The following is a 24,340-nucleotide window of genomic DNA, read 5'->3' as shown; positions in this document are numbered from 1 at the left end:
GACTCTAACCTTGGAAAGCTCTGTTGAGAGCAGGTGATGTTACTTACCATCAGCTTCACTGCTTGTAACACAAGTGCAAGTGTTTGCAGGATACAAATCTGGTTGTCAAGTTTGGCAGCTTCTGAACTGCCATGTACTGAGGTAGAAGTCCAGTTAGGTGTGTTAATAGTTCTGTTTCACCAAATTAAAGAAAAACCTTCTTCAGGTTATTTACCATACCTCAGAGAAGCAGCAGAACTGTCTTTCCAAGGCTGTACAGTTCTAATTCTGATATACTGAGTTTTTAACTACCTCGTTCTTGCCTTATGGAAAGAATGTAGGAATAGTCAGATTAGATTAGGGGTTTTGTGTATTATATCTTAGCTTCCAATGCCAGATGCTTTAAGAGAGGGCACAGGAGACTTTGCAGGAGGCAGATGTTTTGATCAATGACCATCCCCAAGAGATAGTGTCCTAATCCTAATACTTCGTATTATGGTTGCACCAGTAAACTCCAGTGAAGGGCTCAGAATCTTGACAAGTGAGTTTCTATGTTTTATGGAATGGTTGACACTGGTTCCACCTTGACTGCAGTTGCAGTCTTTAATAATATAACCTGGTTTTATTTTTAAATCGCAGAGCTCAGTCCCGTTGTCGGAATTGGTTTGTGCTAATCTATGTAACTCTAGGTTGAAAATAGCCTGCATCAGCAACACATCCCTGTCCTTGAGTGGCATAAAGCAGGCTGCCTCCGTAGTCTGAGCCCGTACCAACTAAGGCTCTCAGTGCACGTGTGTTACGTGACTTGGGTACTCTTGTAGTTGTGATGGACTCCTGTGTGTTGGAAAAGTGGTCCAGTAAGGGAAAGATGGTCTTGTAGGTGAAGAGCATGTTGGATGCTTGTTCTTGTGTGCTGGGACTTTTTGGTGCCTCAGCTTCTCAGCCTGTCAAACAATAATGCTGCATGGATTAGGTGACTTTGTCTCTGCACATACCTTGAAAGCTTTATGGATGCTGATATTTTAGCTATGAAAACATCTTAAAATAAGAAAATCAAGTGATACAATCAAGCTTATAATTACACATTTCCCGCCCCCCAAAACTGATCTGATCCAAATGCTGCTGAAGTCAAAATGTTTCCAACAATGTACTAGGCTTTGAACCAAACCCTGTAACTTCCTGTATTTTTGTGCGTGGTGAAGTTTCTGGATTTATCCTAACAGTGAAAAGTTAGTGGAAAGCTTGAGGTGGATCTGCCTACTTATCTGAGTTCTGTGAGGATGAAAATCAGTATACTTTCTTGAAAACAAATATTTCTTTGAGAAGACTCTGGAGTTGTATATATGCATACATATGCATGTATATCCCTGGAAAATGACAGAAGTTTGGAAGCTGAAGCTTTTCTAGGTAGCCAGCCCTGGCTGGAGGCTGTTTCCTCAGCCAATCAAAACAGTGCAACAAGATATGCATTAGATATGTACCTTCTTTTCTGGCAATTGAGGCAAAGCTGGCAAATTTGGAATTAAATAGAATTTTCATATTCCTGCTCCAGTACTAGTTTGGATCAAAGTAATTTTGTATTACTGGGACTTGAGTGTCCTAATTTAAATGTTAGGCTGTGCTGCATGAAAGAGCTAAAGAAATTTGCACATGTTCACAATGCTTATATTTTAAGTACTTTAAAAATCAAGTTTTATCTAGCAAGATGCTTAAGGTTTGCTGACTTACATGCAGGTGAAGTGTCCCTGTGGCATCACATCGAAGTGACCATTCATGTAATTAAAGCTAGACACCTGTTTTAGACAGAGCTGCATTGAGTTAAGTCAAGGAATAAAAATGAGGCCCTCACAGTACAGATGTCTAAGCAAGAGGTTAAGCATGTGTGTATTGTCAAGTAATTCTTGTAAGACCACTCGAATGACTAATATAGGTTAAGTGCCAGTGTAAGAATATTTGTAATACTGGGGACCACTTTTTATTTGGTTCGTATATTAATGAATGAGTTTAGTTCTGCTCTCCAGTGTGTCTGCATTTATCCACTTGCTTGTGAAGACTGTTTGACAACTCGAGTTGGGTCATAAGTGTGTATCTGGAGCTAGAAAGGCTACAATAACCTAAACTTCTCTTCTTCCTGTTGAATATTTTAGATAGTTTATATACAAAGACATACTGTAAAACTGACCTTGATTGCTTTCCATAAGCTGCAAAATGAGAGAGAGGATCCCAGCACAAATATACACCCACTTAAAGTATTTTTCCTGAATGTGCTTGTTGCTTCAAACCTCCATGTGGTTAGAAAAACAAACTTCAGCACTAAGACTTCTCAAATCTGCATTATAAAATAAAATGGAACATACACTCCCGATAGTAAAATATTATTTGCTAACGTGTTCCAAAAAGCATGCTAGGCAAAAGGCAGTAAAAGTATCTTGAAAAAAAAGAAGTTGGATATAAAACCGAGCAGATGTGTTTTTCTGTTCTAGTGAAAAAAGCACCTACTTACTGAAATGAATAGGAGACTCAAAAGAGGATCTGATGGATACAATATTTTCTCTCTTTTGGGAAAGATGAGGTGGAGAAGAAGTTATTAAATGTTTACTTATGCATGTGTAAGTTTGAAAGCATTCCTTTGTTCACTGCTTATAAATGTGATCAGTAGAATATCTGGAACTTGCACATTTTGTAAGCACTGATCGGTGTGCAGAGTTTCCTCCAGTAAATAGTGCCTTTATGGTGCAAGAGGGAAGGGGGAGAGAAAGAGGGAGAGATGGGGTTTAGCTCTTGGTTTTGCAGCTCTAGAGCTGTGTTTCTGGTTATTTGCGAATGGCATAGGAGAGGGATTAGTTATTTTATACTTAGGGGCTGAACTTTTTCCAGAAATCCAATGGGGGAGTTCTCTTCTGAGAGAACCTGTATGTTAATTATATAAAACTGGGCTTATAATGAAGATAACCCAAAGCACTTCATTGCTTAAATCCTTGTTTTGCATTTTCTATGCAGAGTTGAGCTCGATTTGCTTTCATGACTTAGTTGCGTGCACCTGAACTGCTTGAAACATCTCATATTAAAAACGTTTTCAGAAACTTTTCCCCCCCCTTAAGCTCAGTACCTTCTTATTTCAGCTAAATTGAGGGTCTTGTAAATGAAGAGTAGTCCTGCATCAGCTGGAGCATTTTGGACATAGTGCTCTGACCACCCCACACCCTTGTCCTTCCACGAGTTCAGAACTCAGCCTGTTCCTGGTTCTTGTCGCCACGTTTCTGCTGCAGGGTATCCCGTGCAAGTAAATATTTTGTTTATGCTTATGTTAGGCTCTTGAAAGCTATTTTCAGGGACTTCTTTGTTTGTCAAATACCGTTATGTTGCCAAAAAATGTGATTGATGTGTGCTTGAACATGAATCACTTGCATTTAGAATGTCTTAAAACTTTAAGCTGTTAACAGCTTAAATTAACGTTTATAACAGGCACTTTTATTTTTCTGGTACAGGTGTACCGGAAAAATGAAACTTCCAGTGAGATTATTGGATAAAGTGGGAAAGATTAGTTATCCTTCTCCCTTCTGACATGGATAATTTTAACCTACGATTCGTTCCCTTGAGACACCTGAAGGATGGTGAATTCTCACAAATGAATAGGAACAAGAATGAAGTGCTTCCTTCCAAGTGTCGTCTTTAGACGTAGTTTAACTTTCTCATTGACATTTTCTCCTTAAACGTGACAGGAAACAATAGTAGTTTTAAGGTAACGCTTTTAAAGGACTTGAGTATCAGCTTCAATGCATGTGTTTCTTCCTGCTGGCAGTCGCTGTGTCGAGTCGTGAAAGTTGATTCTGGTGTATTAAACGACGTTGTTAAAAACCCACTAACAAAGACGAGCATCTCGCTTTACCACGTCAAAACTGCCTCACCTGTCATTTTGACCCCGGCATGTGGAAACGAGTGTGGCAGTCTGGAGGGGAACAGCCCTTCCTCCAGCAGGAAATCATCAGCGCTCATCGAAACAGTTGCCTTTTTTTTTTTCCTTAGTACGAGGGAGAAAATCGCTTCAAGCGATTCCCGAGACTGAAAGCGCCCGTGAAAGTTGTGGGGGTGCGGGGCTGCGCGCAGAGCGGCGCTGCTGCGGGAGCCCCGGCCCGGCGGGCGCAGGGGGTGCCCGGCCCGACACCCTCTCCCCGCTCCGCGCTCACCGCTGCTGCTTTACGGTCCTTTTCGCTCCGAGAAACCCTTTCCCCAAACCTTCGGCGTGCTCTTATTTATGCCTCTAAATTGTATTTAGAACTGGGTGTAAGTACGATATGAAGATACGCTGCTGGAGCTTCCTTCTCTTTACCGCGGTGAACTCGCAGGGTTTTTTTCCCAAGCCAACGCGCCATCCTTCCGGAGTTATATGGTGCCATTTACCTGCCGGTGGAACCGACTCAGCTGAACCGCAGAAACCTCTAAAGTGCAAATCCAAATGAAGCGGCGGTTGCACTCGTATAATGCTGCTTTTACTCAGTGATTTTGTATCAGAAGCGTCTGAGAAACAGGCTTTTCCCAAACTATTTAAACGAAGTCCCTGAAATAGGGAATCGGGAGTTTATAACTGCAGAAGTATTTAACAACTCCTGTCATTTTAAGATACGCTGCAAAGGAGAGGAACTTAAGTGGGGGGAGAAAATTCTCCCCCTGAAAGCGCTTCCTCTCGCAGGAGTCGAAGAGGCGCCCGGGCGCGGGGCTGAGCCTGGCGCAGCGCTTCCCCCCCGGCCTCCAGCGCTTCCCCCCCGGCCTCCAGCGCTTCCCCCCCGGTCTTCAGCGCTCCCCGCCCCCGGCCAGCAGCCCCCGCTGGGGCAGCAGTAGAAGGCTCCGTTCATTTGTCCCTGAAGTGCAAAATTGTGGTGGCAGCTGTTTGGGGCGAAGAAAGTGCATCTCCTCTGACCTGCGCCGCTGCCCTCTGACCCGCTATGAATCCCGAAAAGCGGGGCTCCCCGGGGGCCCCGGCACACGAGTGCCCATTGTTCCCGGAGCTGGCACGGTCCGTGCCCGGCGGTTCTTAAGCGACTGGGTTGGAACTGAATAAGCGTTTGGGTTGGATCCCTTGAACGCGTTTCAGGGACAGACTCGGCTTTATCAGTAGGAGCGAGGGACAGCAGTTATTAGGAAACATTTTCTCCTTATGAGTACGTCGGCCAAGGTTAGATCGAGTGGGAATTCCGCCCCCCCACCTTCCGTCCCTGCCCCAGGTTTAAGAATAAATGCAGGAATGGTCAGAGTGGCATTGCCAAAAATGATCTTATTACAAAGAGGAGGCTTTTATTTGAGGAAATGTACCCACGCCTATTGCAAAATGGTTTTAAAAAAATCGCTATAATATGCCTTTACCATCGCATGTGCGTTTACATCGTATTTTGTTTGTTGTTGGTTTTTTTCTCACCTTTTTTTGTTTCTTTTATTCGAATGTCATACCACTGTTTGGATTGGGTCTTTTCAGATAGAGAAATTGCATCTCAAAGATGCTAATATCATGTCTTGAAAGGTTGGCTTCTGCTCTCTAACACCATCAAACTGCCGGTGCTTTGCTGTAACGTTAAAATAAATCCAGCCTCTCCTTTTGCTAACCTGACAAAATCACTTACTGCATATTTATCAGTTTGGGGAGGTGGGTCAGCGCGATAAATTTCCTTGAACAAAGATTGTGTGAGATGTATTAGTTCATCTAATATCACGTCTGTCACTTTTGTAGACAAAATAATTCGGAGTGCCGGCTTTGCCCTCTATCGTGCTTGAATTAAGTATACATTTTCATGAAAGTTTTATGGGAAGATTTTAATTTGCAATTTTTTTGAGGGAACTGTAGGAAACTCTCTGACAATCTAGCATTTAATAGAAAGGTGGCTTTTTCAAATGCGGCTGAACGTGGATGGAAGGAATTAGGATTTTTTTTCTGAAATGGAAATTGTATTTCTATCCCCTAAAAAAAAAAAAAAAGGCAGGTTAAAGAGAGGAGCTGCACATAATGAGTCAAGGAAATCCTTACGCTGTCCCTTTAACTACCGAACATCTGATTCCCTCATCTGGCAGATGGTCTCTGAGCACAGATTTGCATTCATTGTCTTGAAATCTGTTTTCGCGTTGGTGTTATATAGATTTCAGAGGCAGATCTATACACAGATCAGAATACAAAAGGGCCAGGAGGAAAATATCACCAAGGCAGAGTGGTTTAAAAAAAAGATTAAATGTGGACGCAGGTATCGTCCCGCTTCACAGCGGGCTGGGCTGAGCTCCAGTTTCCTTTAATGGGAAATTTTCCCTAGATATAGTGTGTTACAAAAAGTTTAAGGCTGAACCTGACAGCTTGTGTAGAGTAAGAACTTCAGGGTCTTCTGGGTGCTTTGAGTCTCACTTGCTCTTGCTTATGCAGATAGTCTCAGCATCCAAAATCCCCGCAGGCTTTGCGACCGGGACCCATTTCATGCCCTCTAAGCACTTAAAAATCTTTTAAAAATACCGCGCCCCGAAACAAACCCGCCAACTACCTGTGTGGTTGCTTTATTATTTCGATATGGAACAGATTTCTAGAGATTGCCGCATTGAGCGCAGGTCAGTTATGTAGCAGGACCGTCTGGTGTGCGGCTGACGACATGGAATTACAAGCCAGCCTGCGGGGCCGGGGCCGCGGGCCGGGCCGGTCCCTCTCCCGCCCGCAGCCGCGGGGCTCCGGCCTCGCCGCCCCCGCCCCGGGGCTGAGCGCTCGGAGCCGGCAGGCGGCAGGATCGCACGCAGCCCTCCAATCGGGGCATCTTATGCAAATGAGAAGCCCTTATTTGGGGGCAAGCTCCGCCCCCTTCCCGCTCTGTGCGCTCCCCTCGCTGTAACCCATTCATGGTGGCCACTTTGGGAAGGATCGGCGCTTCCCAGCCGTAGTGTGTAATCAGACTCTCTTTAGCTCCATTTCTTCCTTTCTTTTACAATTTATCCCGCTTCTTCTTCCTGTTTTTTTTCTTTCTTTTTTTTTTTTTTTTTTCCTTCTCCTCTGGATTAGGCAGCAATCAATTCTCCCCGTGTCTGAGAAACAGGTGATCCTTGTTAACTGCTATCAGTTTCTGGATGCAGTTTGCTCTCCTGCGTTTGAAGGATAATGACACCAGGCAAGACCGAATCAGCATAACTTTTACTTTGCAAGAGGAAAAACTTTTTTTCCCTATTTGAAGGCATTAAAAACACGTAACATTTAAAGACAGAAGAAGTTGGTTTTAAAGCTGAACTTCTCCACTTTCTGGGATTTGTGTGTGTCAACTTCAAAGGCTGCGTCTTTTTTTTTTTTTTTTTCCTCCTCCCTTATCTCCCAAAAGGAAACTGTTGCTAGTTGGAATAGACTTTTTAAATGTTTGGGATTCAAGATACTTTAGGAAGAGGACCAATTCTGAAAGATAAATCTCTAGGTTCTGAAATGGATTCCGTCAGGTCCTGGGTCAGAAACGTTGGGGTTGTGGATGCAAACGTAGCAGCACAAAGGTAACTGTGACTGTTTTCTCCCCCACCTCCCCCCTCCCTCTTTTTTTTTTTTAACCAAGCCTTTTCTTTACTCTCTATTGTTTGCATTTGATATTAAATTTATTTTCTCCCTTTCTGTCCCCCTCCTTCCTCCCGGTTTCTTCTAGTCAGTGAAAATTCAGGGTATTACAGCTAGAGCAAGGGAGAAGCACTCCAAAAACGGAGAGCATCAGGAGTCCGAAAATCCAGTGCAGGGATCAGATGACACAGAGCTCGGATCGTTCTTTCTTTTTCAGCACAAGGGAGATGTGTGTGGGGGTGGATTGGTTGTACCTAGCGATACACAGAACTCCTTCTCGCTTTCGGGGGCAGACAGCTGAACAGGAGCGGACCAAGTTAGGATTAATTTAAATGTAGATCTTTTCCCTCGCTCCGCCCCGGCCCATCTTGTTTTACTTAATTCAAGTGTCTCTGTAGCTACGGTAAGCACTGGAGAAACCTCAGCTCGTGAATTGCAGGCTGCTAGAGGCAAGCAGCGAGCAAAGCAGGCTTCCGAGGGAGAAGGAGTGTTGGCAGGCAGAAAAGCCGTGCGGGCAGCCCGGCGGTGCCGCGGCCCCAGCGCGGAGCGGCCGCACAGCGCGGAGCCCGCTGCCTGCCCGCTCCCCGTGCAGAGCCCGCTGGCTGCCCCGCTCCCTGCCCGGAGCCCCTCTCCCCTGCCCGCTCCCTGCCCGGAGCCCCTCTCCCCTGCCTGCTCCCTGCCCGAAGCTCCGCTGCCCTGCCCAGACCCCGCTCCCTGCGCAGAGCCCCGCTCCCTGCCCCGCTCCTCTTCCCGCAGCCCCGCTCCCTGCGCCTAGCCCCACTCCCTTCCCCGCTCCCTGCCCGCTCCATCTCACCTGCACGGCCAGGCTGGTCCGGCACCTGCGGGTGCCAGGGATCGCTGCTGCTCTGCAATGCCAGTAAACACACGGAACTGGGGGGCTCTTTGGTTTTTACTTTTTCGGGCGGCTTAGCTTTCCCCCGCTTTTTAAATTTTCTTTTCCCAGCCAGTCGGCACAAGTCCGTTATTCTAGTCTCTACCCGTTAGGGGTAAAACGATGAAAAACCTTTTTAGGTATTTTTTTTTTTCCCTCGCTCTCTGGATACTTTTTAACATTTTTTTTTTTAAACTAGTAGCATCGGGGAAGGGAAAGGCTAAATTGGTTCCGGGAATAAGTTTACTTTTATTTAACATAGAGACAAGGCAAAGGGCATATAACAGTAGATGGAACTTCAAATGAGATAGGGACATTATAGAAATAGTCCATCCATGCCCCCACACACGGCTTGATCCGTGAGAAAGGTTTTCCAAACACTATGGGAGGAGTTATCAGAGTTTTATGAATGTCGATAGACGGTTTAATAACTACGATGACGGGGGGAGAGGTTTATTCCCGGGAAAACCGAAAGTAAAAGGAAGCGGCTCCCAAGCAGCCTCTAATTTGCGGGCGCGGTGCAGACGCGGTCGCGCTGTGCTGGGTGGTGGCATTGCCGATTTTTTTCCAGAGATCCGTAATAAACCAAGAAATCCGAGTTTTTCCATGTAGAATGAGAGGAAGCCCCAAACTAGGTGCAGTTGTGGCGGATGTGGCGAGTCCCCGCTGTACCTATTTGGCAATGGAAAACACGGGGAAACATCTGTAGTTCTCCGAAAGAGGCAAATACTTTGGCTAATGCAGTGGAGCTGTTTTGGGGGACTGACAACTGAAGCTGTTCTGACTCCTAACTTGTCTGGCAGATAAATTTAATCCGTCTGTTAAGTAATATGGAGGTGCTTGCGTGCACCTATTTTCAAATTTGCATTAAGGAGAGGGAGCTACAACTAGTTTCACTGAGAAATGTGGCAGTTAGGGATACTCTGGATATGCAAAAGCATTTGAATCTTTACAAGCCCGGCAATGTGTGGGAACCACTGCACTTTCTGCAGTCAGGGACAAGATTTGGGCAAGGGCTAATTAACTGGAGTCTAAATTCTTTCCATTTAAATCAGAAATTGAAGACCCAGGCATTGGTTCAAATAGGTCAGTGAGTAAAGACTACATTGACGAAATTCATTGCTGAGGAAAGCAGATATTCTGCTTGAAACTAGTTGTCTTTTGCCTAAAATGTAGCTGCCCTCAAGCTGACAGTCCACTTGTAGGAAATGTTAAGATCACTTGTCTTGTACAGGAAAAGGGAGCGATGCTGGAATGTACAGATAGCCCTTCCAGACTCTCTGATATGTTACATCTACTTCCCAACCTGTGTGTTGCATTCCAGCCATGAGTGTGACAGGCAAGAAGGAAATAGGTAGAGGAGGAAGTAAAACACTTACTGTCTTTAGCAATAACCGATCTCTTAACATTCAGGCTCTGTAAATTACTCTTGTCCTCAAAGCATAACCATAAAGACACCAGGGCCAAGCCAAAATGAGTGTTACAATGACAGCTTCAAACTTGGGCATCGCTTCATCCCCCCGTCAGGCTCCGCATTCGGCCGCAGCCGCCCCGGCCCTCCCTGCTGTCCCGCTGGGGAAGGAGCCGTGAGAGCCAGGGTGACAAGTGACACTTCCTAACCTTGTGTGACACTTGCACAAGGTGGATGATTCCCGGCTTTTCTCTGAATGTGTTCTGCCTTTTCTGTTGTTGTTCTGCTGTTACTACTGCACAACCTGGTAATGTCTTTGTTTCTTCCCCCCACACCCCATCCCGTGTTTTTCCTCCACAGCGGAGTAGCTTTGTCCAGAGCTCACTTTGAAAAGCAGCCACCCTCCAACTTGAGGAAATCCAATTTCTTTCACTTTGTTCTGGCTCTCTACGACAGACAGGGGCAGCCCGTGGAAATAGAGAGGACAGCTTTTGTGGACTTTGTAGAAAATGATAAAGTAAGGCTTGTTATCTTTCTTCTTCCTCTTTTCCTCTCCAAATTTGACCTTTTCTTCTCCCCCAATTGAGCCGCTGACTTTTAATACCTGTTGTCCCTAACAAAATACAGCCAGCTCTTGGTCGAGTGTTCAGGTGCTTTGGTAAAGCTGTGCGTGCTGCTGTAGTTCAAAAGGCTTGCAAGCCTCTGCTGGATCTGGAATAAAATGGGAATTTCATACATCTGCCAAAAAGAGAATTAAAAAATGCATGAGGGACAACTGCGTGCCTTGTCTTTCTTTTTTTTTGGTATCTACCAGATTTACCAAGTTTTATTAGTACCCTAACAGAAGTGGAATCTGACCTGTAATATGTCGTATTATCTGTTGAGCTTGATTATTTGTATTCCTTAAGACTCCAAAGTAAATGGCAGTACTCGAGAAGCATTTGGTTTGAGATTTTTTTTTAATCCATGTGTTGACCATTTCACATTGTTTTTACAAGTATTTTCTTAGTCATGGGCAAGATTTTTTTGATTATGAAGGATGCTTGTATAAAATTATCTGCTAGGAAATTATAGTGTAAAAAAACATGCAAGGAACATCCCTGTAGCACAACCTTGGGGAAATAAATAACAATGACTCAAAATAACACTGTTACAAAGCAACGAACACGTTAAAAACAAAACCCACCGAGCTTTCCCGGTATCAATCTGCTTTATATTAACTGACTGAAAACATACAGATTTGTCTCGGTGTATTGCTTTGAAAAAGTTGAGAGCATAATAGCAAAGAAGAGAGGAAAAGAAGTTCTTGAACTCCTACAGGAAAAGATGTCAGCTGTATTTTGTAGTTTGTCCTGGGTCATTTGGAAGGTTAATATATCCCAATCAGTGGATCCACCTCTCGGAATTTTAATGAACTTTGTTGTCACTTCAATCATGATTATCAGGTTTTGCATTTTAAATGTGCCAAGTGTAAGTTCTGGAAGAAATTATTTGAAAATTGTCTCTTTCAGGAGCAAGGCAATGAAAAGACGAACAATGGCACACATTACAAACTCCAGCTTCTTTATAGCAATGGTGAGTCCCATTCCCAGTCACCTTCTGTAGGCTGTAAAATGTGGCGAGCTTTGGAGGTGCTGTCACTCTGATTTCCAAAATACCCTGGAATTCCCTGGATGATGCCCCTTCGGTGCAGAGCTGGGCTCTGAGCTTCACCTGCTGTGGACGGGCTTGGGAAACCAAGCTAAATGGTCTTTCTGAGGGTGTTTAATAAAGCACTGGCTGAAATGAATGATTTTGTTGTGATGTTTAGGGAAAGATGCGTGTTATCAGCATTATTTCTGACTCTCATCTCTTGCTCTAGGTGTCAGGACTGAACAGGATCTCTACGTTCGGCTCATCGATTCAGTCACCAAGCAGGTGAGCACAGCTAATAAATAAATAGCTACCCTATCCCACCTCATCCTTCCTTTTTTCTTAACAGTGTCCTGCGTAGTTTTTATTCTCTTGTTCATTTGTATTGCAGACCTTATTTTTGAGGACAATTGAAAAGTAATGCTCTTAAGTCTATTTTTTTTTTTTCCTCTATGAATTATAGGTTTTTATCTATTTTTTATCAATAGTTATGTATAAGCTGCTTTCTCTGCTCACAAAGGCCTTGGGGCAGGTATTTATTTGCAAGCAATGGTGAGATAAAAAGCCTTGACCTCAGATCTGAATGTTATGACAAATAAGTAACTCTTGTATGCTACTGGCTTACCTCTTCTCTTTATTTTTGTAGCCCATCACTTATGAAGGACAGAACAAGAACCCAGAAATGTGCAGGGTTTTGCTTACCCATGAAGTCATGTGCAGGTAGGGTGACTTTACGAATGGCATCATTTGTTAAGTTGGTTTCCGTAGATGACAAAGTGGCCTTTTCAATGAAACTGTAGGTAGGAAGAGTTTGGTTTGTTTGATTTTTGTTGGTGTAGGAAGACTCTCATTTTACATGTGGGTAATATTTGATTTGGGTTCAATGCAGATATTTGGGGGTTTGTGTGTGGTGGTTTATGTCCTTTTTTTCCCCCTTGGCAAGAAATTTAACAAGCCCAGGCCCACAGTCTCAGCTGCATTATTTTTATTTAAACTAGGCCTTTGTATGTGTTGTTTAAATTGAGACTTTTCATACTCTTATTTCTTACAAAAATTCCCGTTCAACTTTTGAGAACACTTTCACTTCCAGATTTTGACTTAGAAACTGAAAGGTATTCTTAATGTACTTTTCTCTGGTGAAATAGTTTATTTTTCTTAATTCAATTATACTCATTAATGTTCTTAAGTTTTGCTTAGTTCTACCCCAACCAAAACAGAAGCCTCTCAAACCAAAATACAAATCTTTCTTTTCTATACTGTGTGAGCAATATTTAGAGGACTTCCACCTTTTAATTAAACTCCAGTATTTTTAGTTATAAATTAGAGGGTAAAATGAGTTGAGGATGTTTTTAATAACATTTGTATAAGTCTGAAGTTACATGTACCTTGTGTATGTACATCGTGCTTCCATGGTAACTTATTACTTTTCCTGTTCTCATGTAATTAAATTTTTTTCAATACATATAACAATGCAAACACTCAATGTGGTATATTAAAATGTGTTAAATTGTGCATAGAATGTCCTTTCAGAAAATGAGAGGCAAAACCGATCATGACCTTTACTAACAGTTTGTGATTTATTGTATTATGGGAGGCCGTTAAGCTGTCGGACTGAATGTCGCTTCTATTAATGTTGCAGTTTGCTACTTGATTTTTGTGTTTATTTATTTTTAAGTAGCCTTTTAAGGTAACATAGTAAGAGCAGCTTGTTTGGACAGACTTCTTGTGGTACTTAACAATTATGTCAAACATCCCTTTACTTTTAAAATATAAGAAGAATGAAGTAAATGTCTAGTGTTTATCTGTTGTGCTTTGCTCTCGTTAATTAAGAAAATGAGCATTGTTCCTTTTGACCCACAATCACGTATGTATGCACAAATACAGCGTATATCATGTACGAGTGATACGGCGCACTTTGCGAGGACCTGTAGATGTAGTAGCACAGATCAACGGGGTGTATGCTACTTTCTGGCATATCTAAAACTTGTGTATGTATTTTAATATATATCCTATCTATATTGTTTAAAGTCTTCACTATAACCGGGTAAACATTAGAGAAGAAAAATCTTTGAATCGCTATGGAGTTGGGTCCTGGTTTATGCTAACAAAATAACAGTCAAGATATTTCACCCTCCTCCCCACTTCCGTATAGCGTGCGGTTCTATCTTAGAAGTTAAAATACTTCAGCAAACACCAGTATCCTCCCTTCCAAATGTACTTCTTTAAAATACATTTATTTTGGCTTTTTCCCCTGCTCCCTGTCCCTGCCTTTATGGCATCAAACACTCTGTTCAGCTTTTATATACCTGGCCTCTGCTGATGCCTACAAACATATTCCGTGCTTGATTTAAGGTTGTGTTCTACAAATGTAAACCATTATTCCGATTACACTGAACTCTCCTGCTTGATGGATTAGCCAAGGAGGAATTACAACTCAGGGATGTTCTTGCCATGTAAAACGCAGATTAGCGAACAAAATCAAAAGCGCTCTGTAACCTAATCAAGTCATTTGACTTTAAATGTCGTGTTTTCCTAAAGTGTCTCTGAACAGGATGCAGCATATTCCGAAGAGGCATTACACACATCACGTTGAATAATGCCAAGGGAATGGATTCGACTCTAGTTAAACTCGACATTTTATTTTATTTCTTTTAAGTACAATAATCAAATCTTCCTCATTGTGTGCTGCTTAAGTGGCAGCATCAATTTTTAAAGCCCCTAGTTTAGTTTGCATTAGTAACAGTATATAAAAATTTAATGCACTGTACCCACTGTGCTGTCCAAATTGATGCCTACTGTTTTTAAAAAGAAGGGTCTGCCTGTCTTTCTCTTCTTCTTCCCATCCTTGCTAGTTGAAGGTAGGCTTTATTTTGGTATATTTTTTTAATGTAATCACACAGGCAGCTATTCTTGCTGTATAGAGACAAGTGCATCCGAAACTCGGCGTCTTCCACTCAGACGGTGACAGATGCGTGCTTAGCAGGAAAGTTGTCTAAATATTGATATGGCTACAGCAATCTGTCATACCAATTGAAAGTTAAACTCTCAGCTCTCAATAATTAGTGCTTTCAGCAAGAGGCTCTATTTATTTATTTGCAAATCTGGAATTTTGCATTTGGGTTATTATGGCCTAATGGGAACTGTTCCTGTTAGGTGGATCTAAAATACACAGTCGTTCCCCCCAATGGTTGGAAATCAAGGTAAACAGTCTCCTCTCCTCGAGTAACTTTTTCTTTTCTTCCTTTCTTCCAATTACGGACTAAGAGGAAAGTAGTTGTTATGCTGCTGCCAGCAACCCCCTATGCCCTCAATGCTCAGAGGGTTAAAAGGTATTATAATTTGAACAGAAGTAGTCTCAGGGCCTACAGCTGGCTAATAACAGAGCCGCATTGAGGCAGGCGAGCCCCACAGCTGTGACTTTCGCCACAAGGCTCAGACTAGACAGGAGCTCTAATCAGCTGGGCCAGGCGGCCACTGGGGCCTGTGTCTTTATCGGCCAGATGGTGTGAATTTAGACACTTTTGTTATGCAATTGCAGGGAGGAGTTGGGGAGAAGAAAACAAAACAAAGGCCACCATGCTGTGAGCTTATTTGAGTTTGAAATTAGAGACAGATTTTTTTTTTTGGATGGGGGAGTGAGGGGAGGGAAGTTGAGGGCTGAATTTTAAAACCATTTTAGTCAAGTGTGAGGAGGGAAAGGATGCGAGTTTGCCTTAGACATGAGCTTTCTGGAGGATTCAGTTTGTAGATCTGGTGGTGACTGTGGTAGATTTTTGGTTTCTGTGTTTGTTTTTAGGCTTTTTCAGGACAGTTCATAATGTAAACCATTAGTTTTCCTGCCTACATCTAGTTAGAGGGGAAAGTATAATAAGAAAAAGTGTAGAAAATAGAAGTCTTGGCCTTGATATTCTTACTTTAAGCAGATGAGTGTCTCTAAAGCTATGTTCCTAGCAGAACTGTAAATATTGGTTAAGTCATGCCAATAATTTGTGTTAAGAGAATATTGTAGGCTTAATCCTGGACCACCAGAGTTTGGGATTTTTGCCATTGACTTAAACTAGAACATGTCAATTCTGGTACAGACAGCACTTGTAAAACAAACCCAGTGGAAATGTTCTAAAACACGATGCGAAGCAATGGCAGCTTCTCCGGGAGGAGTGTGAGCGGATGAGATGAGGTGGAGGCGCTGCTGGTGTGTTCTGCTTGACCCTTATGGTGCTGTAGTGCAATTAGAAGTATTTTTTTATTACTGTCTGTATAAGTTACACAACTAAAGGATATCTCATTAGTATTATTGCAAAGAGAGGAAATGCCTGCTGTTTCAGCTAGCTGGGAAAAACAAACACACACAAAACCAACACCAAAGCAAACAACAAACCACTCCGAAAGTATCTTAAAAATTGAGTTCCTTTTGTTGTTTTATTATAGCAGCATGTAAACCAGCGAGACATTTATTCCTGGTGTTATTTCCAACGCACCATTATATTGGACATGTCAGAAGTACATGCCAAATTGATATTCTTCCGAGTGAGGCTTTTCTGCCGTTTGGGGATTTATTTTTTGTCTTTAGAAAACATCTTGCATCTTGGCTTTTAGTGCAAAAAAATGCAATTCTTTATAAACAATCATTAGGCAGCGGAATGCATAAAAGATGCACTTAAAACGAAGTTGGGAGAAGGAGGCAGTGGCGATATTCTTAGCTGGTGTGAATTACCATAGCTTCACTGAAGCCGATGGAGCTATGACAATTTACAGCAGCTAGAGGGGCTGCCCCAGGGATTTTTAAATATTTAGTGTATCCTTTTATTTTAAAAGGGCTAGCATCGATGAATAAGTGCAGGATTGAGGCAAAGGGAATGTAGAAATGTTGAAACAGTTAGAGCTGCTATTCAAATAGATCTGCTAGTTGGATCTCATCTTGCTGGGCAATTTCAACCTGCAGATGGGAAGTTCCTGGCACACGTTGGAACCTCAGGAGAAAATGTCTGCATTTGAAATTTTTCATATCTGAATTTTGTCTAAATGCTTATTTTAGGTATTTATAATTTAATACTAGGCATTTGAGAAGAAAAGCTGCTCTTTCATATTTTGTACTGCCTTCAGTACAGTTGGACTTTGAGGGAAATATAGTTAACAAAGATGAAGAGAAAGCTGAGGTACTTAATACCTATTTTGCCTCAGTTTTTACCAGTAAGACAGGAGGCCCTCAGGACAACTGGTCTCTGGAGGTGGTTGACAGAGATAGGAAGCCAAATAGCCTGCTTGTATTCCAGGAGGAAATAGTTGGTGACTTACTGAGCCATCTGGATCCTCACAAGTCTATGGGACCAGATGGGATCCATCCTAGGGTGATGACGGACTGGAAAAATGGGCTGATTCCAATGGGATGAAGTTCAACAAGGCCAAGTGCTGGGTCCTGCACTTTGGCCACAACAACCCCCTGCAGCGCTCCAGGCTGGGCACAGAGTGGCTGGAGAGCAGCCAGGCAGAAAGGGACCTGGGGGGACTAATGGACAGGAAGCTCAACATGAGCCAGCGGTGTGCCCAGGTGGCCAAGAAGGCCAATGGGATCCTGTCCTGTATCCAAAATAGCGTGGTCAGCAGGACAAGGGCAGTGATCCCTCCCCTGTGCTCTGCATTGGGGAGGCCACACCTGGAGTGTTGTGTTCAGTTCTGGGCCCCTCAGGTCAGGAAAGAGATTGAAGCGCTGGAGGGTCCAGAGAAGAGCAACGAGACTGGGGAAGGGACTGGAACACAAGCCCTATGGGGAGAGGCTGAGGGAGCTGGGCTTGTTCAGTCTGGAGAAGAGGAGGCTCAGAGGTGAGCTCAGCACTCTCTAGAACTACCTGAAGGGCAGTTCTAGCCAGGTGGGGATTGGGCTCTTCTCCCAGGCACTCAGCAATAGGACAAGGGGGCATGGGCTTAAACTCTGCCAGGGGAAATTGAGGCTGGAGATTAGAAAGCAATTCTGTGCAGAGAGAGTGGTCAGGCATTGGAATGGCTGCCCAGGGAGGTGCTGGACTCTCTGGCCCTAGAGGTTTTTAAACTGAGATTGGACATGGCACTTAGTGCCATGGTCTAGTAAACGGACTGGAGTTGGACCAAGGGTTGGACTTGATGATCTCTGAGGTCTTTTCCAGCCCAGTCGATTCTGTGATTCAGTGAATTAGTTATTTTTTCAATTCCTTTGCTTGGAATTGTTCTTCAGTTGGAAAACCATAGGATTCAGACTGGCTGGAGAATTTTGCAAATGTGTTCAGCACCTTTTATACTACTGTACAAAAACCTAAACAATTTATGGGTAAACTTGAAGAACCTGAGCAGAAGGGAGTGAAGCATCTCCTGGGTGAGGAAAGGCTGAGGGAGCTGAGGCTCTGGAGCTGGACAGGAGGAGACTGAGGGGGGACTCATTCATGTTTCCAGGTATCTAAAGGGGGAGTGTCAGGAGGATGGAGCCAGGCTCTTCTGGGTGACAACCAGTGATAGGACAAACTGGAACACAAGAGGTTTCACTTAAATTTGAGAAGAAACTTCTTCATGTGAGGGTGGCAGAGCCTGGCCCAGGCTGCCCAGGGGGTTGTGGAGTCTCCTTCTGTGCAGACATTCCAACCCGCCTGGACACCTTCCTGTGTAACCTCATCTGGGTGTTCCTGCTCCATGGGGGGATTGCACTGGATGAGCTTTCCAGGTCCCTTCGAATCCCTAACATTCTGTGATCATCACCTATTGTCAGTGAATGTATCAGTGGAAACCAAGTAACTTAGGGGTTCCTGGCTATTGAATAGTCAACAAATCAGTTATTAGAATACAATAAATCAGTAGGTTGTTTACAGTCAGTTCTGACACCCTGTTTTGATGGACTTTCAACCATACATAACACATGATACTCATGCCTGTAGTGCCATTATGACATCTTTTAAGCTTTTATGAGTAGTGTGCCTTAATCTAAAATGTGACCATATTGCTGTCCATTTTTGGCTGTGAATTTGAAGAAAAGACGGCAGTGAGGCAAGTGCCAAACTCAAGCTGGAATCAAGCAGGATTAGGGCACCTGGTTCCCTTAGTTCCTCTCCCTTCAGGAAAGCCTGGCCAGAGATTTGCCGGTCACTCTTCTAGGCACATAGTGAGTCCCGAAGCTTTGCAGACAAGACTTAGAGCTTTGCAATCAACTGTCCTGGTAATTCTTTAATTTTGGTTTTCTTTCTCTCTCCAGTCGGTGCTGTGAGAAGAAAAGTTGCGGCAACAGAAATGAGACACCGTCTGACCCCGTGATCATTGATAGGTAGGAAACAAATCCTCCTTTTCCTACGAAAGCAAGCCCAAATTGTTGTGTGTGCTTTGAGGCCGCCGAGGGTCTTTCTTGCTGGTCAGTGTCTGCCCTTTGGGCATGTTTGTGCTTTGTAATTCTTTAGCGAAACGCCAGCCTAGGAGCTGGTTTGCTTTAGTCCAGCTGGGTCTACCTTGACAAAACTCTTGATGTTTATTTTTTAAATGAAGTTCTCTGTAAATCACTTTCATTGTGACCAAATATTCTGTGTATGTCTCTGGAATACTTTCTGTTCACCAGGGATATGATCCATTTGGATTACTGAGGCAGATAAAGCTTTGAGCAACCTGGCAGCTTCAATAATATTCTTTAACAAGATAACAATATTTTTGTAGAAATGTGGGTGGAGCTGGTTTGAACAAAGATCAGCAATTACTACATTCATTTTTTTTCATCACCGAGTCAGTCTAAATTTTGGAACTTTGATATGCTGGGGTTCTTCCATTCCCTTTACCCCACTTTTTATCCTTTTGATTTTGTACTTACAAGTTGCGCTTGGGGCCGAAGTTGGAAATTGCAGCAGACTGGGCTGTTTGTGCGGGTGCGAGTGGTAGTTTCCTGACTAGAAGCAGAAGTCCTAGATATGCCATCTCGACCTTCTCTGTGAAATTTCTAGCTTATTTTTGGCTGTGTTGATGTTTGGTATGAATCTGCATTTGGGAACTTTCCAATCTGGATTTTCTGAAACTTGTCTGACTGCTGGAGAAGCCGCATGATGTAAGTCTGGTATTAGCCCTGTGAGTTAGGAGCAGGAAGGGGATAGTTCCCACCACTATTGAGTGAGCCCTCCGTTCTCATGCAAAATGAAGATACTGATGCTTTCTGTGGGGATCTGAGATCTGTTGATGTCAAACACAACGGAAGTGGAACTATTACAAAGAACAGGTTTCTTTCTTGTAACAACTGTGTGTAAAGTATGCATCACAAGTTGTCTGGGAACTCAAAGCTTTTCCTAATTTGCTCTAAGCGTAGAACTTGTATTTGTAACTCTCCTGGTAATGGCAGTAGGCGTTCTGTTCGCACGGAAGCATCCACTCCTGGAGTGCTGGTTCTTCCCTGTCATCTCTGTGTGTGCATGTCTCAAAATTGTGATTGAAAGCTGGAGTTCAGTAGGGGCAATAATGAAGTAGATGAGAGAAATAAAGGGTGCAGCCCCATAAAGCTGTTTTCACTTGGCTTTAAAGGCAATCACTAAATCAGATTTAGGCCGCAGAGGAAAGGAACGCTCACGAATCTGCACAGCTGTTTGGTGGTGTGGTTTAGTGAGCAGCGTGATGAATGGACACTCAACTCGCTAATCAGTGGTGCAGCATCTAGCAAATGACTCCCTCTTCTGTACAGTTATTTCTATTCCACCATTTTAGCCAGTTACACAAGGTTTGAGTGGCGAGGGATAATCCTCTGTGCTGCATCTTAATCAACACATGTAATGCAAATACAATAACAAAGTTATGCTGTACGTGTCTGTGCACAGAGGAATTCATTGTCTAGTCTGTCATCCTCAGATATTTCCACCACAGTAAGTACAACTGCTTGAGAGTTAAACCAAATGCTCAGCTCTCTCAGGCCACATTCAGACAAGCAGAAAACTCTGCTGGAGAGCCGTGTGTGTTCTGAACCAGACGGGGAATCTGGGCAGCAGTGCTCTTACTTATTTAGGGAGTCTTGATAAATGGCTTCTTGAGAACAAAACATCTATGCTCAAGAACTTGGTAGCAGGTGGAATGCAATTTCTGAAATGCAGCTTGCAACCATCTGCAATCATGCAGCTCAATAAATATGGTTGGATTTTCAGTCCGGTGTTGGTTTCATGGTGTTTTTTTCCTTAGTTTAAAGTGAATGATAGGTTTTCTTTAAGTAATTGGAATTAAGGTGCTTTTTAATTGTTTGAAATTATAGGTAGATATAAACACTTGACATGTAACTATGCAGCTGTTACATTTTACAGACATACTAGAAAGTGGAAAAAAACAGCTTAGAGAAGGGATTACAAAAATACATTTGTGTTAAGCAGAGCCGTGTCTGAACAGCGCGTGCAAAGTGAGATGGGAGCAGAGCTTTCGGTTTGAAATAGAAGGAAAATGGAAGCCAGAGAAGAACTTTGTCTGAAGCAGTTAGGTTCTCCCTTTGAGCTTGCGTTAATTAACACGCGTTGCTCCCGCTGCAAGAACGCGTGTGAGAATTGGGGCTGGCGCTCCGGAGGTGCCGTCTGCATTGTCACTGCAGCCGGGGAGAACCTGGTGACAGCTCTGATTGCGCAGCAGAGAAGAGACCAACATCTCTAGAGCTCCAGCAGGTGACTGTCACCAGCTGGAACCCGCTCTTAGGTTGAGCTGTGCCTAGCGTAGGTCTAGCAAGTTCCGTGTTTAATTTGCATTCAGATCACTGAGGTTATAACCTGCCATCCAGCGTTTCACTGAGCTAAACACGCACCAAATTTAGCAGAGTTATCATAAGTTGCTGCCAATGAACATAATTCCCTCAGCAATGCAGTATTTTCCCCTTTATTTGTTTCTTTCCTCGCTTCCTTTTTATGCTTCTGCTATTTTAGACTATTGTGTTGGTTCACCTGTTCATTGCAGTTGGGGGACACAATTGATTGGTGTTTGCCAAATCATGGAAACTTGGATCCCGGTTTAAAAAGGAAGAATTAGTTCAGTGGGAAAAAAATGTCAGCCGTGTTGTTGTTGGGCTTTTTCTTCTCCTTGCATGAATTCCAAAAGTTCTTATGCTGAATAAAACTTTTCTGCTGTGACCTTTGCTCCGGGGACTAGATTTAGATCCTAAGGACCTTGCAGTTATTTTTCTGTCTGCTCTTGGAAACCAGCACTTGTTTAAATGAAAGGGAGCTGCTTCACTTGAAATCTACTGTGTACCCTCTCCTGCCAACAAAGATCCATAGGATACTGCAAATAAGCTTAATTCTTCATTTTACTGCAGATTTTCTTTCTGATTTTAGGTCAGTTATGTAGCTTTGGATATAAATTCCCCATTCTTCAGGTGGGATTATTTTAATTATTCTTTGTTTTTCTTGAAGATTTAAGCTCTTTAGAGCAGGTTATTTTCTGTGCTGGTTACTCTTAGTGCTTTACCTAGTTTACTAAAGCTGTGATCTAACTGAAGCCCCCAGGGTGCCAGGGACAACTGGGTGACTTTTTCAGTTGAACGGCTTATTTGCTTATTATTTTTTTCTCCTAATAAGAGATAAATAGTCAAAAGAAATTTCTGTGTAATGCTGATGAAACATCTTAATTCAATTAAACAATGCAATGTAACTGGGATTTTGCTCCAGCAGAGGAAATTACTTGGAAAACCACTGCAAGATGTGAGCGTATTCTCTGTGCTGTTGCTGCGAGTCCTCTGCTGTCTTTGAGCTGATGGAATGGGATCATTTATCTCGGATGCTTTAAGAATCTGAGATCCTGGGTTCAATTCCTCCTACTGTAAACCGAAACTCTTCCTGATTGTTCTGCAAGGAATCCACTGTGTTTTGCTACCACCTTGTATTTGTGTATTTATTGCGATTATGAACTGGGGCAGTGATGGTAGGGATGGATGGATTGGGGTGAAGTGCTGGGCTGTGTGTGCATTACCTGGGTGAACTACAGTGTTGGTCAGGCAACATGTGCTGTAAATGTTGAGGCTTTTATTGTTTTTATTTTTAAAGAAGAAGCCCAACGCAGCTGGCGTGCTTGTTAGCATCTCCGTGAAGGAGCAGAAGAGACAGGATTACATTCCTGTGCCATAGGGGTCCATCCCTTCATCGTCAAAATGGGGCGGCACGGGTAGAGCTTTTCTCCCCTGCTGATTCCCATGCCCTACCTGCTGTACAGATAAACAGGGGCCGCAGCTCTCCGGGCTGGCGCGTTTCACAAGCACTAAAACTCACTTTAGGAAAGACAGCTGTTGCCAGGCTTAAACATTCTCCCTGTGCCCCTATAGTGTTCATGCTGTGTGTTGAAGTGCTCTGTATGAGATGTCCACGTTAATAGGACTGGGCTTTATGTCGTCTTATGTTCTCCCTCGGATTCCCTCTCCCTAAAAAAGGCAAAAGGGCACATAGATTAGCTTTCATTTTGAAGGATCTGGCTTGAAATAAGTGCAGACGTCTGGCTATTCTAGGGGGTTTTGTTTGGTTGTTTTTTTTTCCCCATCTTAGCTTCAGCTGTCTAAAAAGGACTTTATCACTTCCATCTCCCTTTCGGATTGATCCCCAAAACCCTTGGGTAACACAAGGATATTTCCTAATGCTTAGAGGCAGAACAACATGAATGGAGAGGCCTGGATCGAATTCCCACTGATACCGAGTTCCCCAGTCACTTTAAACAAGTCACATAACCCTGTGCCTCAGTTTCCCCCGCAATGCACTGTTACCAATTACCAAGCAGTGGGAACAATTTCAGCTTCTCGAATAGGAGTTTCTGGTTTTATTTCCATGTTTCTACTGCAAGGAGGATTTCATACCCATGGCAGAGTTGGATTGTTGTTGTTTTACTGTATTCTCCATAGTCCTTGTAACCCTGCCAAGGCAGAATCAGTGTCTCAGATCTGTTGCTGCCGCCGGTGAGACCAGAACCCACAGAGAGATGCAGCCTCCCCAGCTCCCCGCGCGCTCCCGTCCCCCCTTCCAAGCTCCGAACCCCACAGTGATCCCGTCTCTTGTCTTAGGGAGTCAAAGTCCTTTGTTCCCTGCTAAACCCTGCTCTCCTGCAAAGAGCTGCTGTTCTGCCATCTGTCTCTTTATGAATTTTTTAGTAGACTGGATGTTTGTGGGGAGTCAGTAACTTAAAGTGCACTATCCAGCCATTCGACAAGTGGTTCTGTTAGTGCATCATTTGTTTCTTTCTTTCCCTTTTTTTTGGTTAAACCCGCTCTTTGAGGCCAAAAGAAAATTTCCTTACTAGTTTGCTGTCTTAAAATCTTTGCGTACAATCACTTAAATCTCGTAGATGGAGTAAGTTGGAGGCTAGTTGGTTTCACTTAATATTTTATTTTTGAATGTTGACAGACAACAGATTTTCCAGCAAGCTGGTGAGTCACAAGAAGCATAAAGATCTCTCTGAGTGTGCTCGAAAAATGAAGAATGGACTTGTGATTAAGGGACTAGTTGGAGCTGTGCAAGTCTGGGTTCTTTTCCTTTCTCTCACTTGCAGGCTCCCTATATTTTTCTAACCATTCACATAGACTGTGTTTAACAGTAAACCAAGGCTAAACGTGCTTTTCTAGCTTTCACTGATAACGTAAAGATACATATGCTGAAAATCAATGCATGAAAATACTATGGTGGTGTGGAAAACTGTTGCCGTTAGACTGAAGATTGTTTTGGAATGATTTAAAAGTTGTTCTCCCTCAGACTGGTAGTTGCTGCTGGCTGGGCTGAAGGTGTTACTGCTTCTGAGACTCAGCCAGAATTAAATGAGATGAGTTTAAATTGCTGTTGGTTTCTGGCACTGATTTATTAGGAAGGTAACAGAACAGGAACCTGATTTCCACCAGCTTTTTGTACCCGTGACTGTCCTGAGCAGCTCACCTGGGCCTGCTGAGTGC

The 24,340-nt window shown here is 43.3% G+C and overlaps 1 protein-coding gene across 1 annotated transcript in view; it reads left to right on the top strand.

Moving 5' to 3' along the window:
* Nucleotides 1-6,526: 6,526 nt before the first annotated feature.
* EBF2 (EBF transcription factor 2) overlaps nt 6,527-24,340 on the top strand; it is a gene marked incomplete at its 3' end in the record, with an annotated part of 116,330 nt that continues 98,516 nt past the window's right edge. The window contains exons 1-6 of the mRNA XM_080360393.1: nt 6,527-7,473; nt 10,195-10,351; nt 11,346-11,409; nt 11,696-11,751; nt 12,113-12,186; nt 18,680-18,748. Coding sequence (XP_080216519.1) covers nt 7,343-7,473; nt 10,195-10,351; nt 11,346-11,409; nt 11,696-11,751; nt 12,113-12,186; nt 18,680-18,748 — 551 coding nt within the window. The 5' untranslated portion in view covers nt 6,527-7,342. The remainder of the gene's footprint in view (nt 7,474-10,194; nt 10,352-11,345; nt 11,410-11,695; nt 11,752-12,112; nt 12,187-18,679; nt 18,749-24,340) is intronic.

The sequence above is a fragment of the Nesoenas mayeri genome (genome assembly GCF_963082525.1).
Source record: "Nesoenas mayeri genome assembly, chromosome: 27".
NCBI lineage: Eukaryota > Metazoa > Chordata > Aves > Columbiformes > Columbidae > Nesoenas > Nesoenas mayeri.
This window is presented reverse-complemented; position numbering and strand designations above follow the sequence as displayed.